At 42.2% G+C, this 19,692-nt stretch overlaps 1 protein-coding gene across 1 annotated transcript; it reads left to right on the top strand.

The window, feature by feature from the left end:
* The first annotated feature begins 339 nt into the window (after positions 1 to 339).
* On the top strand, positions 340 to 19,251 carry gpkow.S (G-patch domain and KOW motifs S homeolog). Its single transcript, NM_001091045.1, is given in 11 exon segments — positions 340 to 508; positions 4,838 to 4,989; positions 5,070 to 5,200; positions 7,916 to 8,022; positions 8,462 to 8,663; positions 8,845 to 8,977; positions 13,026 to 13,260; positions 13,346 to 13,418; positions 14,276 to 14,345; positions 18,588 to 18,673; positions 19,021 to 19,251. Coding segments are annotated over 11 exon segments (1,464 nt in total). The 5' UTR covers positions 340 to 362; the 3' UTR covers positions 19,150 to 19,251.
* The last annotated feature ends 441 nt before the right edge of the window (positions 19,252 to 19,692 follow it).

The raw sequence follows: 19,692 nt of genomic DNA, 5'->3' as shown, positions 1-19,692 counted from the left end.
GAGACACACAAACAGACTCTGTGACACAGCCACCCATGGACAAGAAATGTCACTTTATGACACACCCATGGACACACAGTGTAACTCAGGCACATATAGCCATTCTGTGGTTTGCAAGCTGGTGGATACTGTCTGAGAATCCCAACCATATATATTTAAAAGCACTAGTACAGGAGAATCATATGGCTCGCTGTTTACAGCGAGAATGTCTACTGGCCAGTCCGTAAATGAAATCTACTACTTCCTTTCCAGCGACGAAAATTCTCACATACCCAGAAGGCTTTGCGATTCCCTGCTGTTCCCACAATGCCACGGGTTCGTCGCTCTGACAGAGTGTCCGGCTTTTGCGACGCTAGAAGAAAATGGCGGCTGCCGGTTCTTCTCAGGCGCCAATATCTTTTGGGTTTAATCGCAGTTCGAAAAAGAAACTCCTCGTGAGCGATGGGGAGAAGGAAGAAGAGCACGAGAAGGAGTATTTGGTCGGGGCAGAGGGAAAAGAGCTACTCAGGTGACATTGATAAAGTGCTGTAGCTGTAGTGAGTTAGTTGTGTTATTACTTTGTGCATACAACTCTTGCTTAACCCTTTGTTACCCATGGGTTGTATATTACATCTTCGATGCTAGTGCTATGCAGCTCTCCTGCTCCAAGGGTTTGTTCACCTTTACATTAACTTTCAGTATAATGTAAAGTTTGCAATTCATTTTCACTTTTTATTATTTGTGAGTTTTGAGTTATTTAGCTTTTTATTCAGCAGCTCTCCGTTTGCAATTTTGGGAATCTGGTTGCTAGGGTCCACATTACCCTGGCAACCATGTACTGATTTGAACCAGAGACTGGAATAGGAAATAAGAGAGGCCTGAATAGAAAGATGAGTAATAAAAAGTAGCCTTTCAGAGCATTTGGTTTTTAGATGGGGTCAGTGCCCCCCATGTCAAAGCTGGAAAGATTCCAAAAAAGAATCAAATAATTTAAAAAAACTATAAAATTAGGGATGCAGCAAATCCAGAATTCGGCCTTTCTCAGCAGGATTCGGCTGAATCCTTCTGCTCGGCCAAACCGAATCCTAATTTGCATATGAAAATAAGGGGCAGGAAGGAAAATCGCAGGACTTTTTGTCACAAAACAAGGAAGTTAAAAATGTTTTCCCCTCCCCACCCCTAATTTGCGTATGCAAATAAGAATTTGGATTCAGTTTAGTATTCGGCCGAATCTTTCACGAAGGATTCGGGAGTTCGCCGAAAACAAAATAGTGGATTGTGTGCATCCCTAATAAAAATGAAGGCCAATTGAAAGGTTGCTTAGAATTGCCCATTCTTTAACATACTAAAAGACGAATCGCCCCTTTAATAGCAGTCTTTGGAATGGTGGAAATTGTAATTTAGCAACAGCTGGAGACCCACGGGCTGACTCCTGAACCAGTGTCACAGCAGAAAGTCGTTTTTTCTCCGGGTCTGTTAAAAAGTTGGCTTCTGCTACATCATTTCAGTGGGTCAGCACCGGCAGCGCAGAGAATATAAACAGCCAGACTGCTGACTCTTTGGGTAAAGAAGATGTCATTGTTAAAACTGCTGCAGATAAAGTTAAAAGTATTGGAAAGTTCTCCTTTGAAACTGGGCTTATGTGTAGTACAGAAACCTGCAAAGAAATTCCTTACTGTGCTTGCCCTGGGTTGTGCAGGGAATAGATGGGAAAATGGAAGAATTGTGTTTTTCACAACAGTGATTTTATGTTTTTCTGCAACTTTTGGAAAACATGCAGTCAATAATTTGTTATATTTTATGCTTGATTTTTTAGTACTCCAATATTGGCCTGTGTTTCAAGCAGGAGAGCATTACTTTAATTTTATACAGGATGAGTCAGATATTGATGGGGCTAGGGTGATAATCCTGTCATGTGCTTCATCAGGCCGGTATTAATAGAGAGCAGTAATGAGGATGTTGTCTGTAAAATAAACAAAATATACATTACTTAAAACAACATAGGTGTATCACAGTTTTTACAGTTGGTTGTACGGACGTCTTCCTTGTGAATGCTGTAGTGCCATTGTTTACATTCTAGAACTCAGCAGTGTTCTGTATACTTGCCTATGATTAGTGATGGGCGAATCTGGCCTGTTTCGCTTTGCTGAAAATTTGCTAAACCCTGAAAATTCACCAAAATGCATTACATTTTTTTTTATTGCGTGACAACGTTTTGACACATGACATTTTTTTCACCCATATGGGTGCCATTTTCAAGGCGAAAGGCAAAAATTTCACTCATCACTAGCTATGATCTGTTAGGTTTCTGTAACCAGATGCCTTTCCTGTGTTTCTCAGATAGCAAGAGAGTCTGATTTCTTTTCAGATAGCCTAAAGCTACTGTATCATAACACTGTGCTATAGTTGAAGATTCACCCTTTTTTTATATGCAGGCACAGAAAGCAATAAAGGCGTCTGGGTGCACTATATTTTGAATATATACTATCTTCTGTATCGTGCTGGGGACACTAACACCCTGTTGTAAAATCTATCCAAAATTAGCGTTGCCACCTTTTGGCCCGGTTGAATCTGTGCAGGTGGAGGGGCTGTGACACAAAGGGGCTCTGACACTGCAGGGGCAGGTTGTGATGTCAGGGGCGGTGCTATGTCAATCATATGGAAACCTGCCCGGTTTTCCTAATTTGGAAAACCGGGCAGGCAGTTTTGACCCAGGCAGCCCTTCAAAAGAATGCTCTCTAAAGTATCCTTAAAGGAAAACTATACCCCCAAAATGAACACTTTAGCAACAGTTCATATCATATTAAGTGGCATATTAAAGAATCTTACCAAACTGGAATATATATTTAAGTAGATATTGCCCTTTTACATCTCTTGCCTTGAGCCACCATTTCGTGATGGTCTCTGTGCTGTCTCAGAGATCACCTGACCAGAAATACTTCAACTGTAACAGGAAGAAGTGTGGAAGCAAAAGACACAACTCTGTCTGTTAATTGGCTCATGTGACCTAACATGTATGGTTTGTTGGTATGTTTGTGAGTACAGTGAATCCTCCGATCCCAGGGGGCGGCCCTTATTTTTTTTTTTTAAAATGGCAATTTTCTATTTATGATTACCCAATGGCACATACTACTAGAAAAGTATATTATTATGAAAATGGTTTATTTACATGAAGCAGGATTTTACATACTGTATGAGCTGTTTTATGCAATATCATTTTATAGAGACCTACATTGTTTGGGGGGTATAGTTTTCCTTTAAGTATGAACCTGTGGGGAAAAAAACCCGTACCCCCCCCCCCACCCCAGGTAGACCTCCCTCCCTCCAGGCCAACTACCCCCCTGGGGAAGTGCCCCATACTCCTTACTTACCCCTCAGCGCAGATTCTTCCAGCGAAGTTCCACGCGTCCATCTTCCGGCTCCTCTGTAAACTGACTGAGAGTATTAGCAATTTCCGTGTAATTCTACGCAAACCGGCAAACTGCTCCAAGTGCGCATGCGCAGAAATACCAATCTCTTATTCAGCTTACAGAGGACGCGAAAGATGGACGCGTGGAACTTCGCAGTATGGAGTATGGGGCACTTCCCGGGGGGGGGGTAGTTAGCCTGGGGGGGAGGAGGGAGGGAGGTCTACCTGGGGTGGGGGGTACAGGGTTTTTCCCCCGCAGGTTGATTTCTCCTTTAAAATAGGCCCTGGCTTTTCAAGTACACAGAGGCCCAAACAACCACAGTCCAAACAGCAGTGACAGTTTGTCTTCTCTCTGGCATTTGCCAGAAATTACAGACAACCAATCTAGGCCTGCTGCAAAGTGCAGGTCACAGTCTAGTGATAGGCTTATATTTTGTTGTTAAGGGGATAGGCTGGACACCACACTGTGCCACCAACAGATGGCGGTGGGATGGCCAAACCATCTGCAACACACAGTTAAAAATGAACTTGAACCAGGTCTAGATGTGCAGGCTCTAACCTGAACCCACCTGTCTCGCAATTAAACCCCCACGGGTCCTACTGGTATTGGGTCATCATTACTACACATCTGAAACTAAACCAGACCTATATGCCCATTGACTTTGAATGGGGGTGAAAACAATGCTTGGAAGACACAACACTAGAAATCACATAGTGTGTTATTATCCTAAGGCTGGATCTAAGTATCATTTAATGCAACCAAATACTTTACAGGGAAGCCTCTTTTCAGCAGTAAGCCTGAAAATATTGTTTGCATTTTTATATCAATCAGTAATGTATTGTTTTAACCTGAGGTGAAAGCAATAAAAACAACTTTTTGCATAGTGAAAGAACATGTAATTCTAAGCAACTTTCAAATCTACATAAATGAAACTTTTTTTTACTTTTGATAACATTTTTTATTCTCTGCCCTGCTAGTTCTGAAACAAGTCAGGAGAAGCAGCTGGATGATATCTGAATTTTGCTGTATAGTGTAAAGGTTCACAAACCGAAAACAAAGGGATATTATTGCTGTTAATTGTGATTGTGTACATATCACATTAAAACCACTGTGTGTATGTGTATACATGCAAACACACACACAAAAGTTGTTCCAATATTTGTCTTAAAGTCTACAGTTTTTTTTGTTATCCCCTGTAAGTTTGCCACTGGAAGGACCCCTTCTTTGCCCATGTTAGGAGGCATCAATTTCACAACAGAATGTAAGAAGTACTGAAAAATCGGTCCCCTTAGCTTTGCATCACGTGTAGTACCATATAGCGTCATCTGAGTCTGATATGTAGTTTTTATTTACTGTAGCCCTCTTGGTATTTGAGACATATATCTATGTTTAGAGAAAGTCTTGCCTCTGTTCTCATCTATTTTATATCAAATTTCTGTCCTGAACAGTGCAAACCCTGCTCCAGAATCTAAGCCGCTAGTTATTCCCCTTATACACAAGAATAGATGGGCCAAGCCGAACAAGGACAAAGAGGAAGATGCTGCTCCACAAACAGAAGACGAGGCTGTGCTGTCACAAGCTGTAAAAGAGTTAATTGAGGGTAAATGACCAGTGTTTTCTCTCGTCACCCTGTAAACCATTCCTTCTCTATTATGTTTTACATTTTCTGCTGTTCTTTAGAATCTCGGCGAGCCCAAGAGGATAACTCTGAGACAAATCAAACTCTTAGTATCCCGCTGCTTATGCAGAACAGAATGCCTGATGGTTATGAAGATAGAGAGAAGGTTGATGTTAGCTTACGTCCAGATTCTGTGAGTACTGTTATCGTTCATGTTAAATCTGTCAACTTTTTAGGTAGCTTTTACAATGTGATAGAATGACCTGTTTTTGGTAACTTTTCCATTTGTTTTACATTTCTTTTATAGTTCTTGAATTATTTCCTTTCACTTTCTACCTCTTTCCATCTTGCAGTTTAATTGCACCCTGGTTGATAGGGGTCACTGAACCCCACAGCCACAAAACTATTGCTCTGCTAAACTCAAGTTGTATTGTTATTGTTAGTTTTTGTATTACTTATCTTTCTGCTCACACCTTCTACTATTTACCAGTCTCTCATTCAAACCATAGCCTGGCTGCTAAGGTAAATTAGACATACTAACCAAATAGCTCCTAAAGGCAAAGACACAAGGTTCTCTGCACTCAACCCATTCTTAATATATTAAGGACAAAGACATATTGCTTGTTAAGCTACAAAAAACTGGGATCGTTCGTGCATATATTGCTGTTCATTTAAGCTGGCCAACTATGTCTAACTGCTACTACTAACTACTACTACTAAGTTATCCCTGGTGTGGCCAGTCCTATTCACTTTTATCTGATTAATTAACAATTCTTTAGCATTCTTAGAATTCTCTATGCATTTAACACAGGGACTAAGTTGTACCTGCAACTTGCTTGCTTTTAAAGGGGTGGTTCATCTTTAGGTTAAAGGGGTTGTTCACCTTCCAAACTATTTTTTCAGTTGTGTTCACCATAAACAAATACCTTTTTCAATTACTTCCATTTTTTATTGTTTTCCCACAGTTGAAGTTTAAAGTTTAATGGTCCTGTCTCTGGGGATTCAGTCTGGCAGCTCAGTGATCCAGGAGCATTCTGAACTATTAAATTTGCTACATTTAGTTGATATAATTAATTGATACATTTCTCAGCAGCATCAGTGCAACATTAGCAACTATTGTATCAATGCTAACCACTGTTTTTAACGAAACTCAGGGATTCTGCTCAGTAAGGACAAAGATAACAAATTTATCAACTAAATGTATCAATTTAAACAGTTAGAGTCGACTACCCCCCCTTCCCAGAAGTGGTTTAGAAGGTGAAAAATGAAACTTTATACTTTACTATTAGAAAAACTGCCACAAATAGAAAATAGAAATGAAATTGGAAAAAGTTTTTATTTCTGGTGATCTATCGGAAACCAAATGAGCTTGAAAAAGTGTTGGAAGGTGAACAACCCCTTTAACTTTTAGTATGTTATAGAATGGCTATTCAATATTTATTTTTTTTAAAGTTTTTGAATTGTTTGCCTTTTTGTTCTGACTATTTCCAGCTTTCAGTGACCCCATCTAAAAATCAAATAACTGTTAGACTGCAAATATATTGCTATTGCTACTTTTTATCATCCATTTTTCTATTCAGGCCTCTCCTATTCATATTCCAGTCTATTATTCAAATCAGTGCATGGTTGCTAGGGTAATTTGTACCCTAGCAACCAGATTGCTGAAATTGTAAACTGGAGAGCCACTGAATAAAAAGCTAAAAGGCAAAAACTTTAAAAAAATAAATATTGAATAGCCATTCTATAACATAATAAAAGTTAAAGGGGTTGTTCACCTTCCAACACTTCTTCAAGTTCATATGGTTTCCGATAGATAACTCAAAAGCTACAAATAATAAATAATGAACAATGAAACAATGAAAGCCCATTGCAAATTGCCTCAAAATATCACTCTCTACATCATACTAAAAGTTAATTTAAAGGTGAACAACCCCTTTAAGGGTAAAACTTTCAAATGGTTGCCATCACTGGGATTACCTGACTGTAGGTGGGAGCAGGGATATCTCCTAAAATTCCAAACTGTAGAGCTGCTGAACAAAAAAGATAAATCATTAAAAAAAAAAAAACACTCAATATTAATGAATACCCATTGCAAATTGTAAACCAAAAGTTAATTTAAAGGTGAAATACGTTTATTGCAGCACCATGTTGACTTGGATTTGGGTGTATCTATTTGCATAAAAACCTTCCCTACAATGGTTAGCATTACTAAACATTTAGATATTCAGCAGTTTTCCACATTTTTTATCAGCATTTCCTATTCAGAAGGCTCATTTGACCAGTTGTACATAGTGAGATTTTTTTGCAGGAAACCACCAGAAAAATTAACTCCTTAGAGAATCATGTAACAATCACAAACTCTTAATTGATTCTTTTGGGGTCCATTCGTGGGTGTCTCCATTCCATTGTTTTGGGCATGTAAAAAATGTAGTAGGTAAGATGTTCCTAATCTTCTTTTGCACAATTGCTGTTAGAAGTCAGCCAACCAAATTCAAACCCTGTTTTCATATATGTTTTATTGTAACTAAACTGCAGACAAATCCTTTAGTTAAAACTTGAAACTGAAGTAAAGATCAGTGTTTTTGAATGTAAGCTCCTTAGCACAGCAAAAGTGCACCATCTACCTGCTTTTTTTATTTTTACTCTTTTCTAATACTTAATAATATAACTAGCCTCTGGATGAACTAGAAAGCATTTACCTGAAAGCCTACACTTTATGGGCATGTGTTTTTCAACCCCAGTTGCACTATTAAAAATTGTTTATACCTTTTAAATGTCTCTTTTATTTAATAATGCTTATGGTCCTTAAACGGTAGGTGACAAGACCCCATTAAACGCATACCTATGTTTTACATGTTTAAAATATTGCAGGACACTTTATTTATTACACTTGGACTTTGTTTTCCAGGCTGAGGCTGCAGACTATGATGTTGTGCCTGTGCAACAGTATGGGATGGCGATGCTGAGAGGAATGGGGTGGAAGGAAGGAGAGGGCATTGGACGCACATTTAAGCAGTAAGTTCAGCAGAGCAGTGACAGAACAGTGTATTATTTCTTGCATTCAGAGCAGGATTTCTATAAACTATAAAACAAAAATTATATATATATATATATATATATATATATATATATATATATATATATATATATATACTGAGTAGGAAGAGCACCCAGTAGCGCAAAATGGCTTCAAAGTGAGGTTCTTAGGCATCATGGAGCACTAACACGCCCCTGTCCTTCTGGAATGTTATGAATTTATATAACATTATATATTATATTATGATTTTTGCACCCAATAAATGTTCTTATTTCTGGAACTGCAGTTGTTTTCTATTCTATCCGTTATATCTTTCATTTGATATCTGTTTTTTTCCCGGATGGATAATGTGCATACTTAATAAGCAAAGTGTAATAATAAAGGCATAAAATAGCAGTGCCAATTGTTTCCCTCCAGGGATGTTAAGCCATTAGAGCAAAAATTGCGCCCCAAAGGGTTGGGACTAGGTGCAGATCGTTCTGCTCTAAAGCATCTGGAGCCACAAAAGCCCCGGAAACCATTAAAACCTGGGGAGGAACCAGAAGAAGAGTCAAAAGGACTTGGGACAGGGAGTGCAGTACAGATACAGAGTGGAGCTTACAAAGATATGTATGGGAAGGTAAGTGTGACTTTAATCTGAATTCTTGGTCACATAGACTATTCTTACAATCCAGGGTATAATGCGCAACGTTGGTATCTCCAGCTACTGCATTAGTTTACTGCTAACTGCCATATGTTCCCATGTCAGAATATGTCTTGTAATTAGGTTCCCTTATACTGTCTGTCGCTTTGTTCTGCAGGTCGAAGGCATTGACCCAGACAATTCCAGAGCGATGATCACACTTGCCATTGGTGGAAAGGTGGTGACAGTGTCTCTGTTCTCTTTGCGATTGGTCAACAGTGCAGAATATACAAAGTATGCAAAGGATTTGAGTGAGTGCAACAACAGCAAATTATGCTGTACAATTTCCCCATAAATAATCTGTCAGTGAATGTATACCCATCGTGTGGATTGTGCAAGCCTTGGTGATATTATTCTAAACTGAGGGATGTTACCACACACACCCCCTATCCTTTTACACTGTTGTATGACATGCAGCTGGTGAGTGTGATAATATACAAACTGAGAGAGATTTTGAGTTGCCATTGTAAGAGTGTGTAGCAAGTGGGGTGTTAGTTCATCAGAGAGACTCAGCACAGGGTCTCTGGTCTCCAGCAGAGCAGCGTCTCCACACAAATCTCCTGGAGATTCGGGACATTCACTTAGCCTTGTTCCTTGTTCCATTCCATCAACTTCCATTCCATCAAATTGTCGGACTGGATAAGAATCCAGTCCAACAATGCCACAGCAGTAGCCTATGTCAATCACCAAGGCGGCACAAGAAGCAGAAGCGTGCTAAACGAGATCGGACTCATCTTTCAATGGGCAGAGACTCACCAGACACATCGGCAATCTGCATTCCGGGTCTTCTCAATTGGGAGGCGGACTTTCTCAGCAGACAGTCCCTAGATCCTGGCGAGTGGTCTCTGAAGGACAACATTTTTCTACAACTCACCCAAAGATGGGGAACTCCAGAGGTCGACCTCATGGCATCCCGCCACAACCGCAAGGTGCCTCTTTTCTTCGCACGCTGCAGGGACCCTCTGGCATTAGCAGCAGACGCCCTCACGGCTCCCTGGGACTTCCAGCTCTCCTACACCTTCCCCCCCCTTTGCCTCTTCTTCCCAGAACAATCAAGAAGTTGCAAAGGGAGCACACTACTCTCATCCTCCTCGCCCCCAAATGGCCTCGTCTCACCTGGTTCTCGGACCTGGTAAGCCTATCCGTAGACTAACCATGGACTCTTCCGTTCATCCCAGATCTTCTTCATCGGGGACCAATTCTTCATCCATGCCCAGCCAACCTCAGATTGACGGCGTGGCTATTGAGAACGCGATCCTGAAGAAAAAGAGGTTCTCGGACGATGTGATCCTCACCATGAGAGCGGCGCGTAAGCCTGTCTCTGCCAAGACCTATCACCGAGTCTGGTCTACTTACCATCAGTGGTGCCTGGATCTCCTCCACTTCTTCATTGCCAACATCCTGGCCTTCCTGCAAGAGGGGCTTTCCATGGGGCTATCCTTGGGTTCACTAAGATCCCAAATCTCAGCCTTGTCTATCCTGTTTCAGAGGCGCCTTGCCCTACATTCAGATGTCAGGACCTTTCTGCAGGGGGTGGCCCATGTTAGGCCCCCCATTCGGTCCCCTGTTCCGCCTTGGGACCTGTCTCTGGTCCTCCGATCTCTTCAGCGACCCCCCCCTTCGAGCCCTTATCTTCCATCTCTCTTTAATGGCTCATAAGGCCATCGCATCAGCTCGAAGGGTATAGGAAATGTCTGCTCTTTCCTACAGATCTCCTTTCCTTATTTTTCACCAGGACAGGGTGGTTCTCCGCACCATCTTTTCTTCCTAAGGTGGTTTCTTCCTTCCACCTCAACCAAGAGATAACTTTTCCCACTTTTTGTCCTCCTTCCAACCCTAAGGAGGTAACCCTCCATTCTCTAGATCCAGTTTGGGTCCTCAAGTACTACCTCCATCGAGTTGAAGATGTCCGCAGGTCGGACTCCCTGTTTCTCATTCCCTCGGGACCACGCCAGGGACTTCCTGCCACTAAAGCGACCATATCCCGTTGGATCAAGCAGGCCATCCAAAGGGCCTACACAGCTCAGGGATTAAGCCCCCCAGCTAGACTCGAGGCTCATTCCACCACAGGAATGAGTACGTCCTGGGCTTTCCAGAATCAGGCCTCAGCTGAACAGTTGTGCAAGGCTGCCACATGGACTTCCATTCATACCTTTGGAAAATTCTACCACTTTGATACCTTTGCGGCATCTGACACCCGCTATGGCAGGAAGGTTCTCCAACCCGTGGTGGTTAGTTCAACATAGGCCTCTACCTCCCGCCCGTAGTCCTTGGGACAGCTTTGGTATGTCCCCATTGTTCCTGTGTCCCCCAAGCAGACCAAGGAGAAAAGGAGATTTTGTGTACTCACCGTTAAATCTCTTTCTCTCCAGTCGCTTGGGGGACACAGGACTTCCCTCCCTGGTGAGGCTTTCACGTGTTCTTTCAGACATGGTCTCTCATGCATTTCTTTTCCTTGTATATAGTTATTAAGGCTTCATATTTATTGGTAACCTCCTGTTCTGTGCTTTGGTACAAACTGGTCTGGCTCCGCCTGGAAACTGGGGTATAGCAGGAGAAGGAGGGATTAGTTTGTTCTTTTTTGTTGTGTCCTGCCTCCTAGTGGTGTTAGCTATACCCCATTGTTCCTTTGTCCCCCAAGCGACTGGAGAGAAAGAGAATTAACAGTGAGTACACAAAATCTCCTTTTCCACTGCCAGAAGCGAGGAAAAGGTGTCTGGGCCCAGTTTGTCTTTTAGCCATTTTTCAATAAAGCTTTCAGGGTGTTATCCGTCTACTCGCTCTGGAAGGCCTATAACCCTTATATTGTTCCTGCATAGTCTGTTCTCTAAGTCATCAGATTTGTCCAGTGCTCCAGTTGTATTTTCTCGAATATCTTGCTGCATATGTGGAATCAAGTCCTACATATCCAAGACTCTGTTCTCCATGGCTGTTGTGCGCTCACGTATATTCTAGAGATCTTGACGCAGTAAGGATAGTTCTGTTTTTATTGCTTCCAACTGCGCCGTTGAGGTAGTACGATTTTCCATTATTGCCACCATGAGCTCACTTAGAGTTGATTCTGATATTCCCGGGATGACTGGGCAGGGGTGGGGATGGTGAAGGGGAATGACCTGACTGTGGAGGTTAGGACTGCGAGTGGGCAAAGCTTTCAAGGCAAGCTTCCGCCTCTGCTCTGCAAAATTCGAGATGGGAAAGCACGCAAAAAGCCAAAGAGTATAGAACCGGAGAACTTGATATAGCTTAAAGGAAAACTATACCCCAAACAATGTAGGTCTCTATAAAAAGATATTGCATAAGACAGCTCATATGTAAAACCCTGCTTCATGTAAACAAACCATTTTCATAATAATATAGTTTTCCAGTAGTATGTGCCATTGGGTAATCATAAATAGAAAACTGCCATTTTAAAAAATAAGGCCCGCCCTGTGGGATCATACGATTCACTGTGCACACAAACATACCAAACAAACTATACTTCTTAGGTCACATGAGCCAATTACCAGAAAGAGTTGTGTCTTTTGCTTCATCACTTCTTCCTGTTACAGTTAGAGATGCATTATTTCTGGTCAGGTGAACTCTGAGGCAGCACACAGACCATCACAACATGGGGGTTCAAGGCAAGAGATGTAAAAGGGCAATATTTACTTAATAATATTCCAGTTTTGTAAGATTCTTTAATATGCTTAAATATTCATTTTGGGGGTATAGTTTTCCTTTAAGACTTAATTATAGTTCTAAAAGGCAGTGTACTGGCAGTAGAGTTGGTTGGTGTGCACAGGGTGTTTGTGTGCCAATTTTCCTTGGCATTCAGACACAGTTTTATATGTCAGTCAACCTGGCATATGGTCACCCCTTTGACGAGCTGTTTTCTTTCTAGGGATTATTGCTGGTGCTATGGTTTGTGACAATTTCTGTACAGATTGTGTAATCCTTGGGTACAGGTTTAGGTAAATGCCTGCTCCAGTTTTGAAGCTCGATGGCTGATTTTAGCACTGGTCCCCAGGAGCGTTGTGAAAGAACGTCTGCTTGACTGCGTGGTTGGCCACGTCCCCAGTCCTTTTTATGTTTGTTATAAAACTACAATTGACAGCCATCCCTGCATGACGAGACATATTGGAGGAATGATAGATTAGATAGAAATCTGCTCTATTCTAGTCGTTTGCTGTATATTTAGGAAATAATTAACATAGATAAAACCCATTTAAAACCAGTATTACTAGGAAGGCCGTTTAACTTGTTTTTGTGCCCCAGTGTTTAAATTTATGTAATTTTGTTTTTTCCCCCTTGTTCCTCAAGGCAGGTTAAGTAAAGTACATCAGGAATCCAAAGTTGAGCCACATAGGGACAGAACCCCTGAAAAAGAGCAAGGAAGAAAAGGTGGCGAGAAACGCAGTGAGTCAAGCAGGAATGCTGATGTGAAACTAAGCAAGTCTAGCGGGAATGGTGACTCAAATAACAGAGAAAAAAGACATCGACAAAGGAGTCCGGAGCAGGAGAAAGAAAAAAAGAAGATAAGGCCTGAACCGCATGGGTGTGAACCTACTTAGATTGCTATTAATAATAACTTAGTCTTAGGGGTTGTTGTGTAATGATTTGTTTTCTTATTTTCCTTTTAGCTGGCTACGCCGTGACATAAGGGTTCGATTTATTGACAAGAATTATAAAGGGGGAAAGTACTACAATTCTAAGGTAAGTTCAGAGGTACCAAACTACTTCAGTGCTTGTTCACATCAAAATGAGTTTTCAGTAAGAATATATATTTTTTTTTTATCGATTCTTCCCCATGTTTGTTTTAGCATCAAAAAAGAACAGCCTAGACAGGCAAATGATCAGTTACAGTTGTGGCTAAATTTGTACTACCTACATGTGGCGCACTATAAACTCACTAGAAACTGTTAAATCCTAGGTCACAATCCAAATCCCCATTTCTGTTAAAATATCCATTCATGAGGTTTCTTGTGTAGTACATAGTAGGAGCACCCCAAATATTATGCCTTTATTAAATATACAACCGAAGGTCAACTAAATTGACTCGGCACTAAGGAGGTGATATCAGCCACTTCCTCTTTTAACTTAAGTAAAGTATTTTTTATTTTTGCAGCTGATTTATTATGTCTGTGCAGTGCAAGAGTACCTCAAAATTATGCTGTTGCATTTTTTTTAATATATATTTCTGATTCAAGATTAATCTTATGAAAGATGACAAGGCATTTTGATTACTGCCACTTGTACCTATGGTGGTTAAAATGCTTCATTTATATTATAGATTCTTATATATATATATATATATATATATATATATATATATATATATATATATATATATATATATATATATATGTGTATGTGTGTATATATATATATATATATATATATATATATATATATAGAGAGCAAATTTGGCACAGATATTAGCACATATAATATCTTAACTACCAGATTGTATATTATGAAAGTGTAGGGTGGTGGGTGTTGACAGTAATGCCTTTCTTCTTTATTATTGTAATACAGACGCATATAGATTTATTGTCCATTATTTTAAATAGATGTTGGTGGAGGATGTTTTGAGCCCAACAAGATGCGTGTGTCGAACAGAAAATGGGTGTATCCTGGAAGGTAAGTGAACTGTATTTTCACTTGCTTTGAATGCAAACCCTGCCTGAATCCGTTTTTTCTCTTGCCTAGATTGGGGGACACCATGGGGATAAAGATCCTGCACTTGGAGAGCAGACACTAAACAGTTAAATGACTCCTCCTCCTGCTCTGGGCTTTATCCCCAGCCTACTTCCTATTCTTCTCAGTTTTAATTTAGTGTCCTCAGAAGGAGGACTGACACTAGTGGCTCTGGAGCAAGTGGTTAGGATACTTTCCAAAAAACATGCCACACAGGGGCCAAGGTTCTCTTTTTTTTTTTTAGAGACCCTCCAGCCTAATGGTTATTTTTAATTTGTTTGCCCACTGCCTTTCCGCTCTCCGGAGGTCTGCAGGCTAAGTTCCACTGATCCCTGGGGGATCCGGTTCCCGCTCCACGGAGGCTGCACCGACCCATTACCACATGGATCCACCTCGGGCACTTCAGGCTGGCATCAAGGGTAAATATTACACCCTCCAACTCACCCCAAATGACTTCCTCAGGCAGTGGGGCCGAGGAGCCGTTGGTGGCCTTACTGCCTCCACCTGCCTGCCAGCCAGCCACCCCACCCCCCTGTCTTACTGGCCATCCACTGCCCCCTACCACCTCTTTCGTGCCCACCATCTTTCACCTTAGTGTTGCTTCTCTGTCTCCTCGTGGCTTCCCTTGGGGAGAACTGATCTCGGCCACCATCTTGGATCACGCGGGATTTCGCAGCCGCCATCTTGGATCACGCAAGTTTGGCAGCCTCCATCTTGGATTACATGAGACTTGTAGCTGGCCACTTCTCTATCCAGTGTCATCTTCCTCCCCAGTCTCTTTCTTCACAGTATAAAATGTACTTCCTGTATGCCTCCTCTGATCTTGTCTAGGCATATTAGGTGGATACTGAAATTCTTCCCTTCCACAGCAAACCATACCTGCCTAACACTAATCAGTATTCCCTCCCTTCAGGAGAGGGGATTTCCAAGATTAGGGCATAGGTGCAGTGGGAACATCACCCTGTTAGGATGACTGACATCATTGGAGATACTAAAAAAAAAATGCTGATCACTATCTCTTGAGCTGCACATTATTGTCCTTTTTTGCCTGTGATATGGCATCAGGTTTCCAAATACTTCCACTGACCCCGTACAGGCCCACCCTTCCCCCTGCTAGCAGCCCTTCGGCTATGGCTCAGCATCAGCTACGGCAAAACAATTGAGCTTGGGTGAATTGGTACACTCCTTATCTCTCCTACTACAGAGTTTGGCATGGTTACCGGAGATTATGGATAGAGTCGTGGAATATCTATCTACTTCCCAAGGTGATCCTCCCCCATGGTCAAAACACCATTCCCACTCCTCTCCAGATTCCATGGACAGCATGGAAGAATATTAAGGGAGAGAAGGGCAACTTATTGAGGGAGGACTCTGATCCAGACACTCCCTATCCTAAAGGGAGGTAGACGGACCTATACGGGCAGTCTTAGCATTAGTCCTTAGCATTCAGGACAACCCAGCCACTGCGGTTCCTGGTAATCGACCGCTTCACATTGGCTGACAATTCAAATGCCAAAGGAAATCCTCTTGAGTTTTCCAGCCTAGGACCAGTTGGCAAAAATTGCCAAATCTCAATGGAAGCCACAGACCATTGGGTCCAGCTCTCTAGACACTTACCCTTTCGAATCCCCACACTCGAGAAGGGGTGCCCAGTCCCCCTGCGTGCTGCAATGGGCACCATGGGAACAATGGTTTCATCGTTGCCAGAGTTTTCATAGGCGCAACTGCACACAAGACCTCTTCAGCGGTTCATGGTCCATTCCAGAGGCAGACCCTCATGACCTAGATAGAATCATGCCAATCCCTGTCCATCTCAGGGCATCTCTACTGCAGTGGATTCAGCCTCCGTGATAGCTCTCTGGGAAGGCCTTCCCAGATCAACAATTGGTGGTCATAGCCATAGATGCAAATTTCCACAGTTAGGGAGACGCCATTCTGCTCCCACACAGAACAGGGTTAATGGAACACGACAGAACAGTCGCTTCAGATCATTATCTTTAAACTCAGAGCCTTCTTCCTCTTAATAAAGCACTGGACGGACCTCCTAAAAGGTCAACCTGCTAGGATGCAATCTGAGATTGTGCTGGTGGTTGCATATGTAAATCATGGAGTGGGCTGAGAGGACCGTACCCACCAGCCCCACAGTACACACCCCAGAGGAACATCAGGATAGTGGACTTCCTCAGCAATGAGATATGGATCGTTGCGAGGTGAGCCTCCATACAGAGGTCGCACGATTGAAGAACAATGGGTAATACCCAAAGTGGATCTAATGGTGACCAGGTATCTACCCAGCTTATTGCACAAGTCAGGGAACCTCTTGCGTTAGCGGTGGGCACTCTCGTAGCTCCTTGGCTGTACAACCTTACCAGCTCATCCAGCTTCCGAGAGTCATCAAATGGATGAAGGAACGGACTAACACCGTCTTGGTGGCACAATTTTTGCCACAAAGGGCATGGTTCACAGAGCTCAGCCTGATGGCTGACACACCTTCCACTTCCAGTTCGAGATGATCGGCTATCTCAAGGTCCAATCATCCACCCAAAATTCACCTCAGTTGACTTAACAACGTGGCCCTTGAACTAACTCAGGTGTTCCCCAGTCTATCATGCCAGCTACGTCAAGAGCTCAAAAGCTGATATTGGCAAGTATTTACAACCAGAGATGAAGTCTTTATCATTTGGCGTGTACACATTGACAAGGATCTCTACAATTTTGTATCAGACAGCAGATCAGGACCTTCTAAAGGGTGCCATACGACTGTCTCTGCCATACAAGCAGCCAATGGGACCATAATTTAGTCCTGTAATAGCTCCTAGAGGACCCCTTGACCCCCTAGATTTCATCCCTTGGTGATCTTGACAGCAAAAGGGTCCATCTGGCAGGTTTCAGAACTGGTGGCTCGTCTTCTAAGGCCAACGCATCATCTTCATGCTGATAACGCGGTACTGCGACCAATCAGGAAACTCTTCCAAACTGGCTTCAGATTCCATTGAATCAGTATCTTTTGGTTCCTTCTGTCTCTCCGAAACCCAAGACCGGCCAACGCATCATCTTCATGCTGTTAACGTGGTACTGCGACCATTCAGCAAATTCTTCCAAGCTGGCTTCCAATTCCATTGAATCAGTATCTTTTGGTTCCCTCCGTCTCTCCGGAACCCAAGACCTTTTAAGAGAAAGGCAATCTGGATGTAGTCTACACACTGGATTACTCCAGTGAGAAGCACAACAATTCTAATACGTGTGCACTCTTCTTCTCCCTGATGGCCACAAGAGGGGCCTGAGGGTCTCCATGGTGGTAATTGCCAAATGGATTCGATTTACCAGCCTATGCAATTACAGGTAAGACAGCCCCGTTTCGAGTTCCGGCTCATGCCACACGTGAAGTCAGTACTTCATCAAGCGTCAGCTGAGCAGATAGGAAAGACTATACCTTCAAAGGTTACAGAACTCTCACACAACCCTCAGCCGAAGCTAGCTTTGGGAGAAAAGTGTGGAAGGATGTGGTTTTCTGAAAACAAATAAGGTAGATGTCCCACCCTCATGGGTAGCTTTGGGTCATCCCCATGGTGCCTGTGTCCCCCAATCTAGGCAAGAGAAAGAGGGATTTTTGTACTTACCTTTAAATCCTTTTCTCTTCGCCTACATTGGGGGACACAGACCTTCCCTTCCCGGTTATCTGATTCTATTCTATGCTGTGTAACACGTACCTGTTCACTACCGTTGTTCAACTATGCACTCTGGGGTGAGACTCCTCCTCTCATTAGGGTTCCTTATACATACTTGTTCTTCCTTCTTCGGTGTAAAAACTGAGGAGAACAGGAAGTAGAGCAAGAGGAGGAGTCATTTAACTGTTTAGTGTCTGCTCTCCAGCTGCACGATCTTTATCCCATGGTGCCTGTGTCCCCCAATGTAGGCGAAGAGAAAAGGATTTAACGGTAAGTACAAAAATCCCTCTATTTATAAACTCATAAAGGCTTCACATGCTTATTAATGTCAGCAGCAAGGCTTCCTGCATTGCAGGCATTACTGATGATGCTGTTATCGTGCTGTAAGGCTACAGTGTATTTTTGATCTCTGTTGTCATGGTAGGAAAACCATTGTGCTCAAATGCCCATTTTTGCATGCTGCTGCTTCCTTTAGACTTAAATGGGACTCAATAGAGCACACTCTCTCTCTCATTAGATATCAGACAAGACATGCTGGAGACAATCATACCTAAGGAAGAGGGAGAACACGTAATGGTAGTATTGGGAAAGTATCGTGGTATGGTAAGTGATATTTCATTGTCATGTAACTATTATATGGGACAGTAAAGTCTAGCCAGTCCCATGGGTATCCTACGCAGGATGACAAAAGGTAAAATTTAGCAAGGGTGACAATGAATAGCAGAAGAAAGCAGGGAAAATAACGGAAGGGAAAGAGGATCATCTGAAACAGAGAGTCGTTTTATGGCTACACCTGTCCAGTGTTGCTACCCTTAGTGTACTGAAAGTATTTTGTCTGCTTAACATGTGTGCAAACTTTTCATTCTGACCTTATCCACTCTTCTCACTGTGCATTCGTATACTGCTGAGATGATAATAAAGTTTACTTTGACTTTGACTTGACTTTTTAGGTTGGGAAGATTCTTCACAGAGACAAGCAGAAAAGTAGAGCTTTGGTCCAGTTACAAGGGGAACATGACTCTGCGGAAACCCTGAGCTATGATGCCATTTGTCATTACACTGGGGCACAGGATGACTAAGGCCTTCAACAGATTCACTTCAAGGAGGCAACTTTGTATAATGATATATTGTTGCATTTTTTATTTAATAACTGTAAATAAACCATTTTCTATACAAAGTGAGTTTCTGCATTACTGTGGTGAAACCAACAGTTTAAAGCTTATGGCACATAGAAGGTTTTGATCACTGCAGATCTCTCAAAGAACTGCAGTAATTGCAACCAGTTCAAGATTTTAAATGAAAATGCCCTCTGTAGCAGACATCAGTGGGTATCACGCTAATGTGCCCCATGCCTAAATAATACTCACTGACACATGTAGCAGGTTTTAATTTAGTTCCATTGAAAAGAGTAAAAGGTAAACGACAAGCGCATGCATAGTGTAAGTCAGTGTAATAATAACATGAAAGACAAGGTAGAAAACCATTCACAGAAACAGGAAGGTTTGCCCTGTAATGCTCTAGTGCTGGAGGGTGATCAGAGGTTCAGCCTGAAGGTCTGTTTTGGGTAGAGTAAATATTTGATCTTCTAAATACTCTGAAGCCCTATTTGATGGTAATTTAGA

This window comes from Xenopus laevis, chromosome 8S (genome assembly GCF_017654675.1).
Source record: "Xenopus laevis strain J_2021 chromosome 8S, Xenopus_laevis_v10.1, whole genome shotgun sequence".
NCBI lineage: Eukaryota > Metazoa > Chordata > Amphibia > Anura > Pipidae > Xenopus > Xenopus laevis.
Note: the sequence above shows the minus strand (reverse complement) of the source record. Positions and strands in the feature narration are given on the sequence as shown.